Source organism: Phacochoerus africanus, chromosome 7 (assembly GCF_016906955.1).
Source record: "Phacochoerus africanus isolate WHEZ1 chromosome 7, ROS_Pafr_v1, whole genome shotgun sequence".
Lineage (NCBI taxonomy): Eukaryota > Metazoa > Chordata > Mammalia > Artiodactyla > Suidae > Phacochoerus > Phacochoerus africanus.
Window position 1 is genome coordinate 1,481,804 of NC_062550.1, and position 20,924 is coordinate 1,502,727.

The following is a 20,924-nucleotide window of genomic DNA, read 5'->3' on the forward strand; positions in this document are numbered from 1 at the left end:
GGGGTCTGGGGAGAGGAGAAGGTGGGGCGCCCGTGTCAGAAATGCAGTCCCACCCGGGCCGAGGCTGGACCACGGCTTCCTCTGGGGCAGAGGAGGCACCAACCCCGGTGTCAGGGCGTGGCCGGCTCAGGGCTGGGTGTGGCTAGGGTCCCACTTCCCCCCATGAGTCCTGGGGACACTGCCCCCTGCCCAGACCCAGCGCAGAGCTGGGGTGGCCCAGGTGTTCGCAGACCACCGCTGACACAAGAGGAGTCCCCTGCTCCTCCAGCCTCTGCCCTGTGACGCGGGGGTGCGGAAAGCCACCCGTGCTCTTTGGGTCCTGTTTCTTCATTTCTTCCTTCTGATTCCGCCCGTGTCTTGTTTGTGTGCTGGGACAAGTGTCTCCGGCATCTTCTGAATGAGCACAGGCTCCCGACCTGTGCACGTGCCCGAGACCCTTCCCCCGTGGGGGACCAGGACCACGCTGCCCACGGCGCCCTGATCCCCGCGGCTCCCTCCCCGGGTTCCCCGCCCTTGCGGGGTGTGTGGGAGCCGGTCTGTTGCTCCGGACCTGCCTCTCAAGGCTGCTCCAGACCTGCCTCCCCAAGGGGCCTCTCTTGCACCTTCACTGACCCAAGGGCCCAGGGTCCCCTTCAGGGACGAGCAGAGCCTCCTGAGAGCCAGGGGGCCCTGGCCGGGGGCCCGGCCGGCTGAGCCGGGGCTGCATGCCCACCTTCAGAGCGGCTCCTGCTCCAGGGCCCTGGGGGCGGGGCCTGAAGCATCCCTCCCCCCAGAGAAGACCCTGCTTAGCGAGCCCCACCTCCTCCAGGCCAGCGGCCAAGCTAAGGGCTTCTTCCAGAACATTCCACCTCCTTCTAGCCTCAGCCACCGTGGCCTTGTGAGTGGAGTTGACGGGCCGGCCTGGGGCGGAGGCCAGCCTTTGTCTTTGAATCCCGTTCCAAGATTCCATCCATCCGCAGTCCCATCACTGCCCAGCAGCTGCCCGCCTTCAGTGTTCAGCAGCAGACCCAGCTTCTGGCCGTGGACAAGAGTATGGTGGCCACAGGGCGAGCACGGGGTGAGGCTGCAGGGCCTGGGGACACTGCGGCCGGGAGGGTCGGCGAGAGGCGTGGGAAGTTTCTGGGCTCAGACGGGGCCCCAGGCAGGGCGATCTTCCTGCCACAGCAAGTGTGCAGTGCCCCTGCACCCCCAGAGTATGAAGCAGCCCTTACACCCATTTTACAGACGAGGAGTCGGACCTGGGGAGGCTCAGGGGTATCTCCGAAGGCACAAGGTGACTCGCGTTACTAAGGGCAAGCCTCGTGTTTGGAACCCCAGTGGCTGGACCCGCGCCCCGGGCTCACGCCCCGGGCTCACTTCAGTCATCGGACAGCGTCCCTGGCCCCAGGCTGAGCCGGACCGACGGCTGGGTGGCGGCTGAGGCTCGCTCCGTCTGGGAGCCGCTCTGGGGCCACCGTCTCACCTGTGCGCCCAGGGCCACTCCCTGACCTGCCTGCTCCTGTGGGCACGGCAGGTTCGCCACGCGGATGGCGGGCCCTCTAGGAAACTGCTCCGTCCCACAGCAGGGTTACCGAAGGCCTCCCGGGGGAGCACAGCCAGGGAGCACTTGACCGCGGCTGCTGGCACAGAGGCTACGGCTCTCTACGTGTCACGCAACAAAAAACATCCACCTCATGACTTAAGAAGTGTGTCCAAGTGGCGTGTTCTGGACTCCCAGGCCCAGCGAGACCCTGGGACACGGGGCCAGCCGGGCTTCGTCTCCCAGCAGACGCTCTCGCCCGGGTCCTTTGTTGGTGGCGATGGTGACAGCTTGACTCCGGGAGGTTTATGGTTTTCGCTCAAACGGACACGGCAGGACTGACGGTCCCCGCCCGTGGAAAGGCTTCCGTGCCGTGTTTCTCTCGGGGACTGGGGTCAGCAGAGGTCCGCGCAGCCTGCTGTGGAGAAGCTGCGGGTGGCCGTCTCCACTGGGTACAGTCGCCCTCATCCAACACGCCAGGGGCCTTCTCGCCATCAGGGCCGTGACCGAACGCCTCGACCCCGCTCGCCTCCACCCGGCTGAGCCGGCAGATGTGCGGGTCGTCACCCCGTGGCCCCGAGGTCAGCTCTGTGCCACCCGGAGCTCCGACCTTGGGCTCCCCTTTGTCCCGCCCCCCGCCAGCGGGCTCCCTCCCGTCTCGGCCCCCGAGAGTCACCTCGGGGGCTCCGCCAGCACTCTCCCGGGCCGGAGCTGACAGCCGGCCACGGGCACGTCCATCCAGGCCCAGGGCTCTGTGCTCCGGGCGCCCCTGCGGCAAGACCCTCCGTCAAAGGGCGCTCGGGACCTCGCCCAAGGCCAAGGCACGACCTCCGCGGGGCCAAAGCGCCTCCGTGAAGGCGTTGTAACAACTCCTGCACTCGCTTCCTGTGAAAGCCCCACTTAAGGAAGGCCGGCCAGGGCCGCACACGGGCGACGAGCTGTCACTTGCAGGATGGGGCAGTGCTGCGGGCCCCGGGCAGGCACAGCCCGGAGCCGCCTTCCCGGAGGATTTAAGCACAGAGCCCAGAGTCGAGGTGTCCGGCTCCTAAAGGCCATCCGGGGTCATTCTGTGAGTCACACGGGCTCTGAGGGCTGACCAGGGCGGGCGGCCGGGAGGAGGGACCAGCGGTCATGCGTCTTCATTCCTGACTGAGCGAGAGGCCGCGCCTGGGGTCTGGGAGGGCTTTGCGACAATCTGTTATCTGGTCACCAGCGAGCACGGACGATGCAAAGGTGCACAGCCCAGAGGGCCAGGGCCGGGGAGGTGGGCCAAGGAAGTAGGGCCAGGGCCGGGGAGGTGGGGACAGGGCGGGGGGGCCAGGGCCGGGGAGGTGGCTGGGGGCAGGGGCTTCACCTGCCACAGAGCAGCTGCTCGCAGACGATGGCACAGCCCACAGAGCCAGTTCCAGACCATCCAAACCGCCCTTGGTCAGAAAGAAAGGCCTCGGGGCTAACCTGCCCCTGGGAGGGGTTCCCATTAGGAACCTTTCTCGGAACCAGCGCACGGAGCCTTAGGAATCCCTGCTGGCCTGGGCGGGTCAGCGAGCCTCACTCTGCAGGGTGACCTGAGGCCCATGGGTGGCCGGTGACAGCAGCTTAGGTTCCGGTTGAGGCCCTCCTCTGCTTGGGGCGGAACCAGCCCTCCCGAAACCATCTGTCGGGCTGGAGAAGCGCAAGCGACTGGGCTTGACTCAGGGATGCAGAGGCGCCTTGAACCTCAGCGGGTCCTGGGCTCCGTGTGGAGCCGAGGGGCCCACCTGCCTTTCTCACAAGTCTGGAGATGGAGCCACGACCCCTTAGACCCCTCGGCCTGAGTCCGCTGAGGGGCAGGCCAGGACCTCCTCGGCTGTGGCCTTGTCGGGCTGGGCCTTGGGGCAGCAGGGGTGCGGTGGGCTCTGCCCAGCCCAGCCGCAGGCCAGGACTTCAGGGACACCACGAGCTCACGGGGGACACTCCGCCGCCCTGGCCGCCAGAAGCCAATTACGTTTGTCCGCGAAGTGAGCGCATAGAGGAGACTGAATCAGGTGAGGGGCCTGGCGTCATGCAGGGCTGGCGTCCTGAGAGCATCCGTGTCTGAGCGAAGCCCGCGAATAAACAAACATCCACAGGCGGGAGCCGCCCAGGAACTCCCGTCGGCGCGTCTGCGGCGAGGGCGCCGCTGCCGTGTGGTACCCGTGTCAGAACCAATACGGCGGCAGACCCATCACCCTCGCGGTCATGGCTATTCCAGGAAATGCAATTTCATTAGTCTTCCAAGCTCTCCTCTCCCCCCCCGAGTCCGCCTCCTGCCTCGGTCCCTCTTACCGCAGTGGGCGCTTGTCTCCTGGGTGGAAGGCCGCAGACAGGTGGACAAGGAGGCTGTTAGGAGCAGGTACCCTGACCGGGAAGGGGCGATTTTCAATCCCAAGGTGGCCCTTGGCCCCAGGATGCCGGGCCCCCTCCTCCAAGCTCCTGGAGGGGCAACCAGCTTCTGCCTCATGCACCTACCTTCCGGGAGGCCTGGCCCTCTGGGCAGGAACAGGGACCTGGCCCCGCTGCCCTCTGCCCTGTCCTTGGGGGCCCTGTCTGGGCTTTCCCCAGACAGACAGGGCTGCCAGCATGGATGGAAGCATCACCGGGGCAGCGAGGCCTGGGGTCTCTGCAGCTTGGCGCAAAGCCGCCCTTTCCAAAACCAGCCTGGCAGGACCTGGGCCTGGGAGACAGTGTGTTGCTCTGGGGGAGGGGGCGGGAGGCCCAGGCCCCATCTTCAGGGGTCATGCTCGCCCCCGGGGACTGGCAGGCGCTCTGTGGGGTCTCTGGATGCACGGGTCCCCTCCTGTGGGCATCCTGTTCCAGATCCAGTCTGGCGACAGCAAGAGTCAGGACCCCCGACGGCTGCCTCAGAAGCAGCCGCTCCCCCTGGCTGGCTCCTCCCGGGGCACTGGGATCTGGGAGGATGCCCGGCCCTCAGGGGCACAGACTCGGGCCAGCTCCTCGCCTCCCGCCTCAGGGCTGCCTGGCGTGAAAGGGAGGGAGTGGCCTCGGGAGGAGGATGCGGGGCCTCGGGGCCTGGCAGTGGAGCAGGGGCAGGGGCGGGCGTGGCCCGGGCACCAGCTCCCTCCCACCTGCCACAGACACCCTCATCTCAGCGGACGGCCCCAGGGAGATGAGGGTCCCTGGCTTTGCTCTGAGAGCAGCTCCAGGGCTGCGAATATTCTGTGTGACATCCTCACGGCGGGCAGACACCTACAGACCACACGACGCAAAGCCGGACTCCTGATGCCAACAGGAGGGTTTGGTTGATGACAGGGCGTCAACACCAGTCCCGCCACTGCAACAAATGGACGAGGAACGCCAGGTTTGTCTCTTAATAATGCCGTGATTGTTATTTTTGGCCATGCCTGTGGCATGTGGAAGTTCCCAGACCAGGGATCAAACCTGCACCACAGAAGACAATGCTTGATCCTTAACCCACTGAGCTGCCAGGGAACTCCAGCAATGCTATTATTTCTGCTAATAATGGGGGCGCTGTGGGGGGAGGGGGAGGTGAGAACACTCTGTACTTTCTGCTCTATTTTTCTGTAAACTGAAAACTTCTCTAAAAATACAGCCTATTAATTAAAAACAAAGAAAAAACACGCTCTCCAGCCAGACAATGTGGAATACCACGTGGCCGCCTCCTCAGTCGGATAAGAGGTTGGCGTGTCTCCCTCGGAGCGCAGAACGCAGCCCAGGGGCTCTGCCGGCTGTCAGACCTCACAGGATAGAAGTCCCCCTCGGTCTCTGGGGCAGCGCGCCCGGGGCCCCCCAGGCCGACAGCTGTGGCCGGAGAAACAGGCTGGACCCTTTTCTGCCATCTGTCTGTCCGTCCTCAGGGTGGCCAGCATCCCTGGCCCCTGGAGCCTGGCCTCAGCCCCGTGGGAGGACCCTCAGGCCAGGGCGGGGCTGGATGCAGAGTGGGGGCGGGGGGGGGGGGGGACGAGAAACGTGGGCTGGACCCATCACTTCCTCCCTAAGGGTCCATGAAGGCGGAAGAGGAAGCAGGGCAGCATCCTGGGGGGAAGGCGGGAGGGGGGGTACAGGGTAATTCACGCGTGATCGCAGCCCCGCCCTCAGTTGATTAGACAGCAAGCGATGATTAGCTAATTAGCTGTAATCTAATCAGACGTAAGACCCATCACTCCCGTTCTGCTTCAAAAACATGCTTTAGAACTTTACATAAAATCATTCTAAGTTGAAAAGGCCAGAACTTTTCCGTAAGGATGCTGGAGAGAGAGCCTGAGACCCGTGTGACCCCTCAGGCACATCGACGAGAAGCAGGTCACGGGCCAAAGGGGCGCGCTGGACAAGCGAGCGAGTCCAAGGCCACGTGGGACCAGCCCTGCCTGCCGACCACGCGGCCGGAAAGGGGAGGCTGGGACCAGGTTAGCAGCAGGGGTTTCTGTTCATCCAAACACACCAGGAAGCTCTGGAAGGCAACGGCCAGGCCAGGCCGGGCTGGGGGGGCGGCAGCAGGAAGAGCGACCCCTGCGAGGGCTCAGACGCGGGATAAGCAAATGCTCTGCACGTCGCTGAGCAAACAGCCCCACAGAAGTGGGCTGAGGACCTGGACAAGACGCTTCACGAGAGACGCCGTCCAGCCGCCCAAGAAGCCTGTGGGATCCAGCTCGCCCCCACGATCCTAGCCCCACGCCCGGCGGGCTGGCTGAGCTAAAGAGACCGACGGTCACGAGGGCCGACGAGGATGCCGGGCGGGAGCCACTTGCAGGCCCCGTGGAGGCAGGGTCAATGGCGCAGCCACGTCGAGACACGCCTCGGCCGTACCTACCGTCCGTACGGCCACGCGTGTCCCTGCCGCTCCGAGGGCACAGTCTACCAGAGACACGCACGCGTGTCCACAGGGGCTGGGCTTCCAATGGCTACAGAGTCAAAACTGCCAGGGACCTGTCCCCTCCGTCCCCTCCGGCACAGACGATACGTGACAGCACAGCCAGGCGGTGAAAGGAACGAAACATCCCTGCACACGACCCGGGGCTTCAGCTCAGTTAAAGCGTGTTCTCTTTTTTAAAGAACAACGTTTATTTTAGACTTCCAAATGCTGTGAAAGGTCATGAAATCTTTTCTGAACCTGCCTGCACAGGGATGTTTTTGAACCTGGAACTGTAGGGAGCAGCGTCCCCAGGTCCCGGGACGAGAAGCAAGGCCGCCCCTACGTCCCCCCGGACTTGGGGCGCTTCCTCCACGATGCGGGTGTCAGAGGCACGCTCACACTCGAAGGAGACGCTGCGTCTCTTTATGAACCCGAACCCGCTGCCCCTCGGTTTGCTGCCCCTGGAGGCGGAGCAGCCCCGTCGCCAGGACACACTCGTGGCGGGTACCAGGGTCTGCCGTTTGACCTGTGCCCTCACGCCCGCCCCGGAGGGACCCTTGCTCGAGGTCACGTGGGCAGCTGGCACAGGCCCTGCAAGGGCTTGGGTGCCTTTACCCAGCGTGGGGCTGCAGTCATGCAGCGTGGCTCCCTGTTCACGAGGCTGTGACCAGACGTGAAGACTGAGGCTTCCCCGTTCCGGATAAAACCTGCGTGATGTCGGCTGTTCCACGAAGAGCCAAGGATGCCGAGACTGACGACCATAAAGCCAAATGCAGAGCGGCTACGGCAGGGGGCCCACAGGCTGGACCGCCCTCACCCGGTCACCCTGGCCCTGAGGGCCCACGTCCCTCCGGAGGCCCCTCCGACCCCCCCAGGGCCCAGCAAACGCGGCGCCCTCTCTGCCACCGGGGCATCCTCCCAGGCGTCTGAACGATTAAGGGGAGGCCCGGTTCCCCTCTGCGGCTCCTGCAGAGGCAGCGCCTCCCTCCCCACCCGCGGCCCCTGAAAAGGAAGGGTGACTGACGTCTCAGCCCTGCTGCCCCCACCGCTCCCCCTAGCCCAGGCTCTGAGCAGCTGTCATGGCCTGGAGCCCGGCCACGGGCCTGCAGCCACATCCCTGGGCTCAGCTGTCTCCTCGCTCCCTGTTGGCCTCACCTACAATCACCTGGGGGCAGCTGAGCCCCCAGACCTGATCACAGGCCTCGGCTTCCTCCTGCCTCCCCCGTCCAGCCTCCCCAAGCCCCACCCGGAAGGCTGTGCAGGCACCTGGGGGCACGAAGGGGAGCTGTGTCCACGAAGGGGAGCTGCGTCCACGTGGGCCTGAAAGTGACCAGAGCTGCCCGCCATCCATGCCCATCCATGCCCAGGATGGGGCAGGCGTGTTCCCTATCGCCCCGACGTCCCCGGATCAAAGCGTCTTCCAAGCTCTTTTAAAATAACTTTTCTCTAAGATTTCCCAGGCTTTGGTTTTGTTTTTTATCGTACCGTTTACTGGAGTTTGAAATTTCAAATACCCTGAAAGACTGTGAGAGGTCAGCCAAGAAGGGTCTCCTTGGGAGGGGCAGAGCCCCAGTGCCCGCGCCCAGCCCCCAGGGGCGCCCCTGGCATGACCAGGCCTTGAGGGGGGGCCACACACACAGGAGAGCTGGGGGGGCCTCACCTAAAAAGGCAGCGGGTTCCTGGGTGGGAAGAAGGGCGGCCAAGGATGCTGAGCCACCCCCTTCTCCCAGAGGGCCCCCACCCCCGCCCCCCTTTCTCCACTGAGACCACGCGTTTCACGGAAGTTGGACCCTCCCCCCGAGAAGGGGCTGGACTCGCTGGGAGGGAGGGGCCACTGTGTCCAGCTCCCCTGTGTCCCCCACCCTCAGACTCAGCCTGGATGCGGCTGGGATGGCAGTCTGGGATGCAGGCACTCTCCCTCCACGAGGTAGGCCCCAGGCAGGGCCACGTGCCAGACCACGGGGCTCGGGGGACACTCCTCGTGTCCAGAGATGGGCTGTGGACTGGGGCCAAGGGCAGCCCTGGCCTCCAGGCTGAGCACTGGTGTGACCCCATGCTGGGCGCATGTGCAGGTGTGCAAGGCATGGACAGGAGGCAGGGGCCACTACTCCCTCCTCCGCAGCCTCCAGCCCAGGAAGGAAGATGGACCGTCCACCAGGGGGGCTGGAGGGCACTGTGTCCCCAGCATGGCTTGCTCAGATTTGCCCCTGACTGTACCCAGTGCCCCGCTGCCAGCGAGTGCCCAGATGCCTCCCTGTTGATGGCCACCTGCTCCTGCTCCATGTGGCCCACGGATGAGCATCGGGGTCACCTCTTCCAGGAAGCCTGCCCAGGTTTCTTCCCGAGGGTCTCATGCTTTCCACCCCCTCCCCATGCATCTCAGGGCACGATCAGGCCCCTTGGTCCCCTCTTCCCTGGGACCCCCGGCCTCTCACTGAGGCCACCGGCCTGGGTGTCCTCATTCTACGCCTGGTCAAGGCCAGCGCAGCACTGCCCAGGCCCCTCGCAGAGGGAACTGCAACTTTCGGGTGGCTTTGAAGCCCTGGTGCTCCTCCCCTGCAGCTGACCGCTCGGGACAAGCTCCAGCCCTCAGGCGGCCCGGGGTCTGTCCTTGAGCATTTGAGAAGATAAAGCCAGCGATTCGGCTCAAGCCTTCAGCAAGGACCTGGTGCCGTGCGAGCACCTGCGTGCTGGCCTTCAGGATGTGGTGACAAAGCTGCCACCCCCGCGTCAGCTGTGGCTTTGCTCTGGGGCTGAAAAGCCTCCAAATTTAAACTCCACTCAGAGGCTGGGGGCTGCAGAGCTGAGCGCCCCCCCCCCGCCCACCCCCTCGGAGGAGGAGACAGCCGTGGGCAATCTCCGGGGTGGTGGGCCCGGCCCCATCGGCCCAGTGGACCCTGGGAAGAAACGGGTGTAACAGGAGCTCCCCCGACCCCCGACGAGTGTCCGCGACGTCCCTGAGCCACAGAAAGAGGACGGGGGTGGGGGGGGTGCCCACAGGGTGTCTGCTGATCAGTGCAGACCCCCGCACCCTCCCTGAGTCAGGGCATGCGGGTCCCTGCTAATGGCCTCAATCGGAGCACGAGGGTCCCTGACCCGCCCCCCACGCTGGGACGCATCCGCCCTGGTTCCGGAGAGAATTTCCTCCCAGACGCTTCAGGGAGATTTCTTCTGCACAGGCTGATTGTCCTCCAATGTGAGGAAAAGGTATAAGACGAGGGAGGCGACCCCAGGAGCTTCCGGGGTACGGGTCTGGCGCGTCCTCCGTCAGATGCGTTTTCACGTGTCTCCTTCCGTCTGAAGCTACTGGAAACGGGGCTGTCCTCTGAGGCCGGTTTCAGGCCGTTCACGCCCCTGTGGAGCCGAGCGATGGGATTCTGTCACGGATCCTGTATTCTGCCACCGTGCAGAAGTCCCTGGCTACTCCTGGGTGTGTGTGTGCGTGTGCGTGTGCGTGTGTGTGGACGCCTGCAGGTTTTCTCGGCAGCAGATGATGGCACCTGTCAACGGACAGCAGCACCGCCTCCGTTCCCATCAGGATGACTTTTCTTCACTTTTCTTGCCCGACGGCCCCGGCCACGCCTCCAGGACGGCGCTGAGGACAGTGGCCCCAGCAGGCATCCTGGTCTTGCTCCGATCTCTGCTTTGCCCTGAAAGCATCCAGCCTTCCCGCGGAGCGCAGCGTCTCCTGCTGGCTTGTCACGCTGAGGCGTTCCCTTTCGTTTCTGTCGTGAAAGGGGGTTGGCGTTTGTCGAAAGCCTCTCCTGCACCGACTGACGTGATCGCGTGACGTCTGCTTCTTATCAGCACGCGTCGCATCCGCCGATGTCCTTCCGTTGAGTGGATCCGGCACCTTGAGACTCAGCCGGCCTCATCCAGACGTAGGTCGGGCCCTTGCCTGTGACCGGGAGAGGTGGCGTCCCGTGGAGGGTGCCCAGCAGCTCTCCTCTCCGTTTCTGAAACTACGGCCATCAGGGCCAACCTGCCTCAGGCAGGGCGGTCACACGTGTTGCCTTCTCTTTGTGCCGGAAGAGGGTGAGGAGGGCAAATTCTCCTCTAAAGCTGGCAGAATTCACCAGGGGAACCATCTGGTCCCGAGCTTTTCCTGCTGGGACGTGATCAGAAGACCAACTCCTCGGCCTCCTTCTCACGGGTCTCCTTGGGTTCCCACTTCCTCTCGAGGCAGCTTGCGTGCTTCCCGGAAGCTGCCGTGCTGTCCACGCCACCTACCGTGCTGGCACACAGCTGCCTACGGGCTGGCACGCAGCCGCCTGCGGGCTCCTTTCCACCCTCTGCGTCCCGTGAAGGGAAGGAAAACCGAAGAGCAGGCCCTCCTTTCGGCTGCTAACTTAGTAATTTGAGCCATTTCTCTCTCTGATCCGTCTATTTAAAAATAAAGTTTTAATCTTTATTTTTATCTTTAAATCTTTTATCTTTAATCTATTTTTAATCTTCCCACTAATTAACTTTCAGCTTAGTTGATTTCCACTTTTTTTTCCTACTCTCTGTTTTATTATTTATTTACTTATTTATTTATTTTTTGTCTTTTTGCCATTTCTGGGGCCGCTCCCACGGCATATGGAGGTTCCCAGGCTAGGGGTCGAATCGGAGCTGTAGCCACCGGCCTACGCCAGAGCCACAGCAACGCGGGATCCGAGCCGCGTCTGCCACCTGCACCACAGCTCACGGCAACGCCGGATCCTTAACCCACTGAGCAAGGGCAGGGACTGAACCCGCAACCTCATGGTTCCTTGTTGGGTTCGTTCACCACTGCGCCACGACGGGAACTCCCTCTGTTTCATTTATTTCTATTCCAATTTTTATTACTTCCTTCCTTCTGCTTGATTTGAGTTTCGCGCCTTCTTTTTCTAGGCTTAATTTAAGGTGCATAGGTTTCTTTTTAACGCGACCAATGTACAGTTAAGTTTAGGTAACTTGCATTTTCATGGCGGTGGGATACAGTCGTCTCTGAGAATTTAACATGACCCGCAGGTCGCTGCTAGCCTGCTGGGCACACCCCAGGTGCGGGGCTTACAGACTCCGCAGAGCAGGGCGGCTCCTTTGCCCACAGTTCAGAGAGCTGAGCTGACCTGCTGGAGCCACGCGGCTGCAGAAAGCACATGCATACTCTTCTAAATATGCACAAAGACTCGCGCCCACTTTTCTAAGTATTGGAACACATAAACGCTCTTCCCCCCAAAGACTGAGGCCTGATGTCCCCTCTGTCCCCTGTCCCCTTCAGAAGCTGCCTCCTTTCACAGAGTGGGCTCGGGGGTCTGCCCCCTGCTGACCCACGGAGGTGTGGCCACTCACTCACCTGCTGCTGCCAGACTCCCGAGAGTCTAAGGCACAAGCGGGACCGTGGAGCAGTGCAGGTGGGCGGGCTCCCTCCCTGGGACGCAGGGGAAAGCGCCTCCAGGAAGCCTTCCTGGATTTTCGCTGCCACACCTGCCCAATTCAGGCCCCATTAGGTTTGTGCTCCCCCATGACAGCCTCTGTACCCCACCCTAGCGCCCCAGCAATGGCTCTGGGGGAGGCAGGGGGATCGAGCTGAGGCTGCAGAGCCGAAGCGCCAAGGCCCCCACCTGATGGAGAACTAAAGGCCATGCCAGCCTCCATCCAGCCCTCAAGGTGGCGAGCTGCCGCCCTGGCCCCCCACCCCCAACGGCCTTCTGGCAATTTCCAGCCACTCCCAGCTCGTCTGGTCCCTCGGGGCTCCCTATCCTCTCCAGCAGCATCCAAATGGGCTCAGATGCCTTTGGCTTTTCTTCTGAGGACCAAAGCCTCTCTCAGCCTCCCTGCCCCTTCTCAGGACCACAGCGGGGGCTCTGACCACGCTGTGCGGGCCACGGGCTGACACGGCTCCTCACCCAGCAGGGCAGCCACTGTGAGACCGACAGGCCTCAACTAACCAGGTTTCCATGTGAACACTTTCTGAAAGCCGGTTTTCACCCTCTCTGCCAAAGCAGATGCCAGGCCCCGCCCTTAGGAGTTAAGGACCAGTCGTCTACACCCGCTTCTCCTGCCAGACCTTCTCCAACCAGGTCCCCACCCAACCGGGCTGCAGGACAGCCTGTCCTAACCCCTGGCTCTCCCACGCAGGGAGGATGGGAGGTGCCGCCCCACCCCGCTTCCCAGGCCACCCGCCTCTTCAGCTCTGCACACGTGGGGTCCGGGGGGGGGGGGCGCGGCGGTGGTGGTGGGGGCGAGGATGTTTCTGGGCTTCACCTTCCATGACCCGTGCGTCCTCGAGTGGATTCCGTGAGTTCAGAGCTGTGCACGCATCACGGCAGTTTTAGGACCTCTCCATCCCCAGCAAGAAACCCGCCCCCTTCGCTAGCGAGCGCTCTCAGCCCCGGGCGCTCCGATCCGGCTCTGTCCCACCGGACCCGCCTGTCCTGGGAGCCCCACGTGAACGCAGTCGTCATCCGCGCCCTTGGGGTCCAACCTGCCTCCCTCCCCTGAGCCTCGTGTCCCCGGGTCATCCACGCTGGACTCGTGTCCATCACGAGTGTGCATCGTGCGGACATGTGTCCAACCATGTGTCCGCGGATGACCGTCTGGGCCAGTCCCACCCCTGAAGAGCTGCATGTTGCTGTGAATGTGTGCGGACAAGCTTCTCCTGGGAGCCGCCCAGGTTCCAGCAGGAGGGGAACGGCCAGGTCGTAGGATAGCTCGTTCGATGGAGATCCTTTTGCAGAACAGCCGCTCCGTTTCACATCCCACGAGCGGCGCGGGACGGCTCCGATTTCTCTGCATCCTCATCGACACGTGCTACCACCTGACTTCGTGATTCCAGCCACGCTGCGCGCAGGACGCGGTTTCTTCCTGGGGCTCTGATTTGCGTTTCTCTGATGACCCGTGACCGCTAGTATTTTTTCCATGTGCTTACTGGCTATTGTCCCATGCCTGTCCTTAAATTCGTGTCTGTTCAGATCTTCTGACAATTTAAAAATTGTGTAACTGCCTCTCGCTATTGAGTTTTAGTTCTTTACACGTTCTGGACGAAAGTCCCTTAGCAGATCTACGATTTGCGGGTCCTTTCTCAGATTCTGAGGGTTCTCATCACGTTCTTCCTGCTGTCCTTGCAAGTGCAGACCTTTCCGTTTTGATGACGCCTCATGTATCTATTTTTTCTCCTGTTGCTTGTGCTTTTGGGGTCACATCTAAGAATCCTTTGCCAAATCCAAGGTCACAGAGAGTTAGCCCTGTTTTCTGCTGCAAGATTTGTCTTTTCAGCCCTTAAATATTTAGGTCTTTGATCCAAGTGGAGGTACTTTGTGTATATGGTGTGAGGCAGGGGTCCGACTTCATTCTTTGCATGGAGGAGTCCCGACATCCCAGAGCTGGTTGTTCTTTCCCCACCGAACGGTCTTGGAGCCCTTGTCAAGAACCAGCTGACGTGACGTGAGGCTTTATTTCCGGACCCTCAGCTCATTGCATCTCCTGATGAGGAGCCTCTCAGGGTGCCATCCTGGACCCTCCCCTGGGGGTCGGCTTCCTACCTGGTGGGGACCCATCCTCATCCAGAACCATGGCAGCACAGAGACCCCTCCCCACACGTGCCCCTGCTCAGCAGGGCCCCTGGAGGCTACATCTGGGGCACACGTGCTCATACACTACTGGGCACAAGGCACATGGGGGACAGGCGGCCCCCGCTTTGGTACAGCATTTAGAGGGGCCCTCTGCACATCACCTGTCCTCTCACTCTGAGGACCGTGGTGATGACATCCACGTGTGACTCCAACCGTGGACGCAGACGGGCGTGGCTGGCAAGCTCAGCTGGGGCCTGGAGCCGTGGCTGCGCCCCCGCGCCCCAGACCCTGCTTGTATCTCAGGCTCCCAGGAAAGGAAAGCACGGTACGAGACCCGGCCCCGATGTTCAGGCATGTGACATGGGGGCAGTTATCCCCGGCTTGGGAACACAAGGGCCAGGTGGCCTAGAAGCAGGGGGCTCCGGGCACGTGCCACTGGTCAACCCCATCAGCCCAGGGGGTGCTGAGCCCAGCAGGCCATGCACAGAGGGGCCCTCTCCAGACTGTCCACCCAGGCTACGGCCTTCTCCCCAGGGCCACCATGGCCTCCCCACAGGCCTGTGCAGAGCTCAGCCACCGGCCTGCCCACTACCCCCCACAGGCTGCAGGGACCCTGCTGGGCTGGGCCCGAGACCCTTGCTCTCCCCTTCCCCCCACGGCTGGGGCAGCGAGGCTTCAGCAACAAGCCTCCCCTGTGCCGCACACCCGTGCCCAGCCCTGCACACCTCGCTGCTGTCTTTAATTTCTCTCCAAAGAATTTCAGGAGAATTCAGCGCACGGGAGGAAGCAGCTCTGTTTATAAAGAAAGAGGCGCTTCAGGGGAAGTGGGAGCTGCGCGTGGCTGATGTTCTGCCGTGTGCTGGGTGGGGTGCGGCTCGTGGGCTGGGCCTCAGTCCTCTGGGGAGGGGGGTGGGTATTAGGACCACACACGTTTCCAGCAAAGGAGCGAGAAGCCCGGAGTCTTACAGAACAGCTAGCGCCCGGAGGGGCCCTTTAACGCAGGCGTTCCCGCTCAGGGGCAGCCCCGAGGGAAGCCCTGCTCTGTGCCCGAGTGTGAGGACACGACTGGCTGGCATGGCCGGGGGTTATTTGAGAACCGCTTTCCCTGATGGTTCCACGAGCTGGAAAGAGCCAGTCAGGTGCACTGGGTCACCTGCATACAGTCTGGGGATGGTTTGCCTGGAAATGCTTCAGACTCAGAAACACGGCCAGGAACTCCCTTCTCACCACTGGCCCTCTCCTTTCACCGAGAGAGGCTTTTCTGGCGAGCATCTCTTCATCCCTCAGCACCCTGCTCAAATGTTCCCTCAGAGGCGCAGCTCGGCCAAGGTCCTAGGCAAGAAGGGCCGGCCATGCTCTGGGGTCCCAGAGCCCCTGCCCCACAATCTGGACCCCAGCCCCAGGTCACTGCATCTGCTTGGTAGCAAGTACCTGAAGTGTTGATCCCTCCTGGCAGGTCTCTACCCGCAACCGCACACCTTATCTGGATGGACGAACGGGTAGGTGGATGAATGAATGATTAAGTCAATAAATAGACGAATAAACACGTGAACAGACGCAGCTGGGTTCTGGTATTTCAGGGCCCCATGGTTCCCAAACACAGTGGGGTCAGCATAAACCAACTCGGTTGAAGCCCCGCTCACACCGAATTCCAACCAACCCAACGCGGAACAGGTTTTGTCTTTAGCAGTCGTAACTCACACACGAGAAAACTTATTATGCACACAGAGCCAGAAAATAGAAGAGCAAAAATTAAATTAGATGGCAGCCTGGAAATGCCCACTGTGCAAAAAAATGCCAGCTAACTGATGTGTGTGGCCTCCCTTGAAAACGGCCGGGTTTTAATTTGGGTCTCTGGGCCCCAGCTCGGGAGGCGGGGGAAGGCTCGCGGGAGAGGGGTGAGCGTGCGGATTCGGATGAGCAGACCCACATTCAATCAGTAATCAGCTCTGACACGGACTCCCCTGCAGGTGCAGAGCTAATGAGCAGGGGGAAGGGGAGCGGACTACGCCCCCCGCCGGGCCCGCGCCCCCCCCCCCGCCCCCCCCAGCCTGGAAGGATCCATCACTGTCAGCCCAGAAGGTGCTGCAGTGCTGCTGGTGATGGGAGCTGCAGACAGGGATGCGGCCACTTAGCCGGGCTCGTGGGGGCCCTGGGATCCACTGGGCAGGGGGGTCTGGGGTCAGTGGAGCTGCCACCTGGCCGTCCAACCAAACCCAACCGTAGGGGTGATCTTTACCAACAAACAAGGCTTCTGAGGCACAGAACCGGCCCTGGCACAGACTGCCCGCTGCTCCAGATCCACAAATGGCACCAGCAGCCTCACCCCTTCACCTGCCTCCAGCCCCCCTCCGACGCGGCCTGGTCCCTCCCCCCAGTTTCCAGGGCTGGCTGCGTGAGGTGGGTGGCATGTGGCCGCAGGGCCTGAGGGCGGAAAAGTAGGTGGAGGGTCCCAGAGCCCCAGGCCTCCACGTGCTCCTGGGCGAGGCCCCCAGCTCAGCCCCAAAGGTGCACAGGGCATCCGGGTCTGGAGTGACAAGGACCGGGCCGGCTCCCTCTGGACAAGAGCCGGGGCCCCTCACCCCCGTCCTTCCCCAACCAGCTGGAGGCCCAGTGGCGCCAGAGCTCCAGGCCCCATGCAGACTCGCCGCCCCGGCCGGACCCCTGGACAGTCCTGGGGAGGCCTGTGGGTGACACGGAGGGGGTCCCTGAAGCAATCAGCCCGACCCCCAGGAGCCCGTGACGGGGCCTTTCCCCTTTGGGGGCTGCCCTGGGACCCGCCCAGCTCATCAGAAAGGGCTTTCCATGGAGAGGACACTGTCCCCTGCCCCAGATAGCCCCATCCCCACCGCTGGGGACTCCCAGCCAGAGTGGCCGGGAGCTCCCGATGTCCCAGCCCCGTGCTCAGTGCACCCGTGACCTCTCTCGTGACCTTCACCAGCACGGCCGGCAGCGGGCAAGGGGACCCTCCCTGGCCCGGGTCAGAGCGGATGGGGGTTCCCGGGCAGAGGCGGCAGATCCGAACCCAGAGCCGCAGACCCAGAGCCAGGCAGGGGCTGCAGGGGGTGGGGGAGCCAGGCCAGAAGAGCCAGGGTCCAGCTCCAGCCCCGGGGACCCTGTGCTTTCTCGGGGCCACAGCAGGATGGACGCGGCCCCCTCGACTGCTGTGACCAGGTCTCCCCCAGCCCTGCGGAAACGAGGCCCCAAACACCCTAAGGAACCTGGGCCGACACGGGCCGCCCAGAGGAGGGCATCTCCCCTCTGGCCCAGTCACCGGGCCCCACCCCCGGCCCTGTGGCCACACTGCGTCTGCCTGGGGTCGCCCAGGTCTCCTGCCGGACCACCCGAGCCCTGGCAGGCTGCACCCGGCCCTCCCGCCCAGCCCACCCAGCGTCTCCCGCACCAGGGCCAGGCCCGCGTCTGTGCCCTGGAGAAGCTGCAGAGGCTCCCTTCCTCCTTGCAAAGAATGCCTGGGGTTCTGTTTCTGAGGAGGGTCCCAAAGGCTCCGCCTCCTGAGAGGCCTTAACTCGGCCAAGACGTGGACACAACGCGTCTCATCAGCAGACGGCTCAGCCTCGGTGGCCACGCGTGGGGGCGCCACCAGCCCACCTCACAGGCGCACTGGCTGTCCCAGGAGCCCGCGGGGGCCCTGCTGCATGTCACCACGTCTGGCTCTTCTGCCACCTGCCCCGAGGGGGAGGAGCCCTGGGCCTCACGGGCACCTCAGCCAGAATGCACAGGGCATTCACATTCAGGCTGTCTTGGAGGTAGCACCTCCTTCGTCCCCTCTTTCCGCAGCAACTTGCCAGGACATGCCCTTGGGCCATGTGGGCACCTGCTCCCCACCAGCCCACAGTACCCCAGCCCATGCCCACAGCCAGTCAGCAGGTGCTTGACCAATGTGGCGTGGAGGGCCCGTCCAGCCCGAGGCCTGGCCCACAGTCAGGGGCCTCGGGGGAACATCCCGGAGAGCAGGGGTGTCAGGCGGACCCTGGGCTCACAGCTCCCATGACCCTCGAGGGCTGCCCAGGGCCTGGGCCCTTACCGTCCACGCAGGCGGGCCGGGCTCTCGTGGTGCCCGCGATCTGGCCCTTTCTGCACGCGCAGCGAGCCGTCTGCCGGGCAATTGTCCTCCGTGGCTGGCTGCTGTCCCGGTCCAGGGTCACAATTTCACAGGTGCCGGCGGCCAGCTGACCTGCAAGAGAGGCAGAGACGGGGCTGAGTGGACGCGCCCTGGTGTTGAGCTGCCGGCCGCCCTGGCCCACAGCGCAGAGCCCACCCAGTGCCCGGCAGGGCCCGCGGGAATGGAGCCTGCTCCCAGAGGGACAGCTGAGCCACCTCGAATGATGCCGACAGAGCTACCCTCTAAGAGCCGCATGCCAGGCCAGGCCAGTGACCTCCCATTAACGCAGCGACGCTTTGGTGGCCTTGCCTGAGCCAACAGGAAATTAAACGCGGCCCTGTCTGAGTCACGGCTGGAAATGGAGCCCCTGGTGCCACGACGAAGGACTGGACCAGTCGGAGCTTGGCGACGTGAGGCCAGGCTGGCCCAGGGTGGGGACCAGCCCAAGCCCGTCCCGGGACTGCTGAGGGCTGTGCCAGCCCCCATCCTGCAGAGTGGGGGACCCGTGGTAACCAGGCCACCGTCCAGGGTCTCCCATGCCCCCACCGCCTGGCACACGCATGCACACTCTGCACACCTGGTGGATGGACACGGAGCACAGGGAGAGGCAGGCGGGATTCAGGTGTGAACACGCGGGAAATGAAGCACGGACTCACAAGCCACGTGGGTACAGGCGTCCTGGGCACACACAACAACACACAGGCTCCCGAGACACGGCCCGCACCCCTGCTGTCCCCTGGGGACACTGCCCCTGAATGTTGCCCCCGCTCCCTCGCCCAGGGCATGGGATGGGGTGGGGAGGCCTGGGCTTCGGTCTGTCCCCAGGCTGGCCCAGGGTGCGGAGAAGGGACACGTTTTGTTTGCAGGTGACGACTCCATGAGATTCCTCGGCTTCCTCATCCCCCACTTGACCCCTCGGTCCAGGGAGCACCATTGCTCCAAGGAGCCCCTGGGGCCAGCGTCCTGGCAGAGGGGTGCCCGCCCATAAACCACACATGGCCTCACCCAGGTGCTCTGGATGGGAACGCCAGTGACAAAGGCAGCGCCGGCACTGGACAGAGGGCGCCACTCGCCCAGGGGGTGGCAGGTCCTCCCCCAGCCTGGCTGGTGCCCCCCTGCACGTCCCCAAGCTGAGCCCAGGGGCTCCTGGTGAGCCCTCGCCAGCTTCTGCCTGGCCAGGCTTGCCTCAGGCTCCGCCTGGGCATCCACTCTACAGAAACCACCCACTCACTGCCTGGCTTCCAATCCCTCAGCATGTAGTAAGCACCACTTGTATGCTGCCCTCTGCACCGGGCCCTGGGACCAGTGTGGGAAAGCGGGCCCTGGGTGGTGAGGCTCCTCCCAGTTCGGGGCACCGGCCTCGTGCGGACTCCAGGCCTCCCCACGCGGGGTCAGCGGGAGACGGGGCGGTGTGCACGCTGCGGCTCAGCACAGGGACAACGAGGAAGGACGTCCAGGGAGGTCCCCGCGTGCACACAAGGAGGGTGGCAGCGTTCAAGCCCCAGAGGAAAAGCGGCCTCTCCCTGGGGCTCCCGGCAGCCCTGCCTCCTTCTCGGCGCTGCGGGCACCTCCGGCCCCTCCTCCGGGCAGCCCCCGGGTCCTCTCTGCAGCTCCCTGCACAGGACTTTGTCACCAGTGCTGCCTCCAGGTCCCATCCCGGCCTGGGGCTGGTCCAGGGCAGACACCATGAGCTGGCAGGACGAAGCGTGTGGGGCAGTCACAGGCTTTGTCGCCCAGGCCGCCTTGACCCCGAAGGGGGCCACGCTGGGGTGCGACCTGACTCCAGAGACACGGGGGTGTCTGCAGGGGTCCAGGGCATGCCCGGCCCAGGGCCCGGAGGCAGCTGTGCACGGCGAGCCCAACCCAGCCGCCCGGAACCCGAAGTGGATGGTTCACGGGGGACCACGCAGGTGTGGGAGGAAGGATGTGGGACTGCGGGGAGGCCGGGCGGCCCCTCGCCAACGGCCGGACCCCACCCTTACTGAGCAGGAGCCCCGGCTCCACAACCAGCACCCCGACGCCACCTCCCTGAAGACTTTGGCGAAGACTTTTTTTTTCTTTTTTTTAACGGCCACACCCGCGGCGTATGGAGGTTCCCAGGCTGGGGGCCCAATCGGAGCTGCAGCCGCCGGTCTACACCACAGCCACAGCCACACGGGATCCGAGCTGTGTCTGCGACCTACACCACAGCTCATGGCAACACCAGATCCTTAACCCACTGAGGGAGGCCAGGGATCGAACTTGCGTCCTCTCGGATCCTAGTCGGGCTCGTGACTGCTAAGCGACAATGGGACAATGGGATTTTAACGTGCACTGGCTAATGACACGCAAAATTATATACGGTGATAAGAACGAGGCAAAAATAAACAGACGGGTAAATAAATGAGTGGATAAACAAATGCAGCAGCAGCGGGAAGCGTGTCGGGCAATGAAGGGGCTGCTCGGCGGCTCCGGTGACATCAGTGCTGAGAGCCCCAAAGACATGGCTGCGGGATCTGGGCCGGTCCCGGAGCTCACGGTAAAGATGCTGAGGTTGCGACCTGCGGTGGCTTTGAGCTCCGCGTGCTCTCGTGGGGCTGCTCTGCGTCTCCCGGTCCTCAGTGACGCCCACCCTGACCCCCGACACCTCTGGGTGACGTCAGAGGCTTGTCTCCTGCGGACCCCAGCCCTGAGCGCTAATGAAGCCACGGGCCAGCGTGACCCACCACCTACGCCGTGAACTGACCGGCTGCGGGGCCTCAGCACCCCGGGCCCCGCACATCGAACCTCCTGAGCCCGGACCCTCATTTGTAAGGGATGGCCGGGTAGGGTCACCGCCAGGGGACCGAGAGGGTCTCCACGTCGAGCGTGCCCCTCGCCTGGGCAGGGGGCGGCCCAGCAGCCTCATCCCAGGTGCCA

General features: G+C 63.5%; 1 protein-coding gene across 1 annotated transcript in view; it reads right to left on the reverse strand.

The window, feature by feature from the left end:
• Window positions 1-20,924, reverse strand: part of TAFA5 (TAFA chemokine like family member 5) — a 93,764-nt gene that overhangs the window by 36,231 nt on the left and 36,609 nt on the right. Inside the window, exon 2 of the mRNA XM_047785948.1 lies at window positions 17,949-18,098. Coding sequence (XP_047641904.1) covers window positions 17,949-18,098 — 150 coding nt within the window. The remainder of the gene's footprint in view (window positions 1-17,948; window positions 18,099-20,924) is intronic.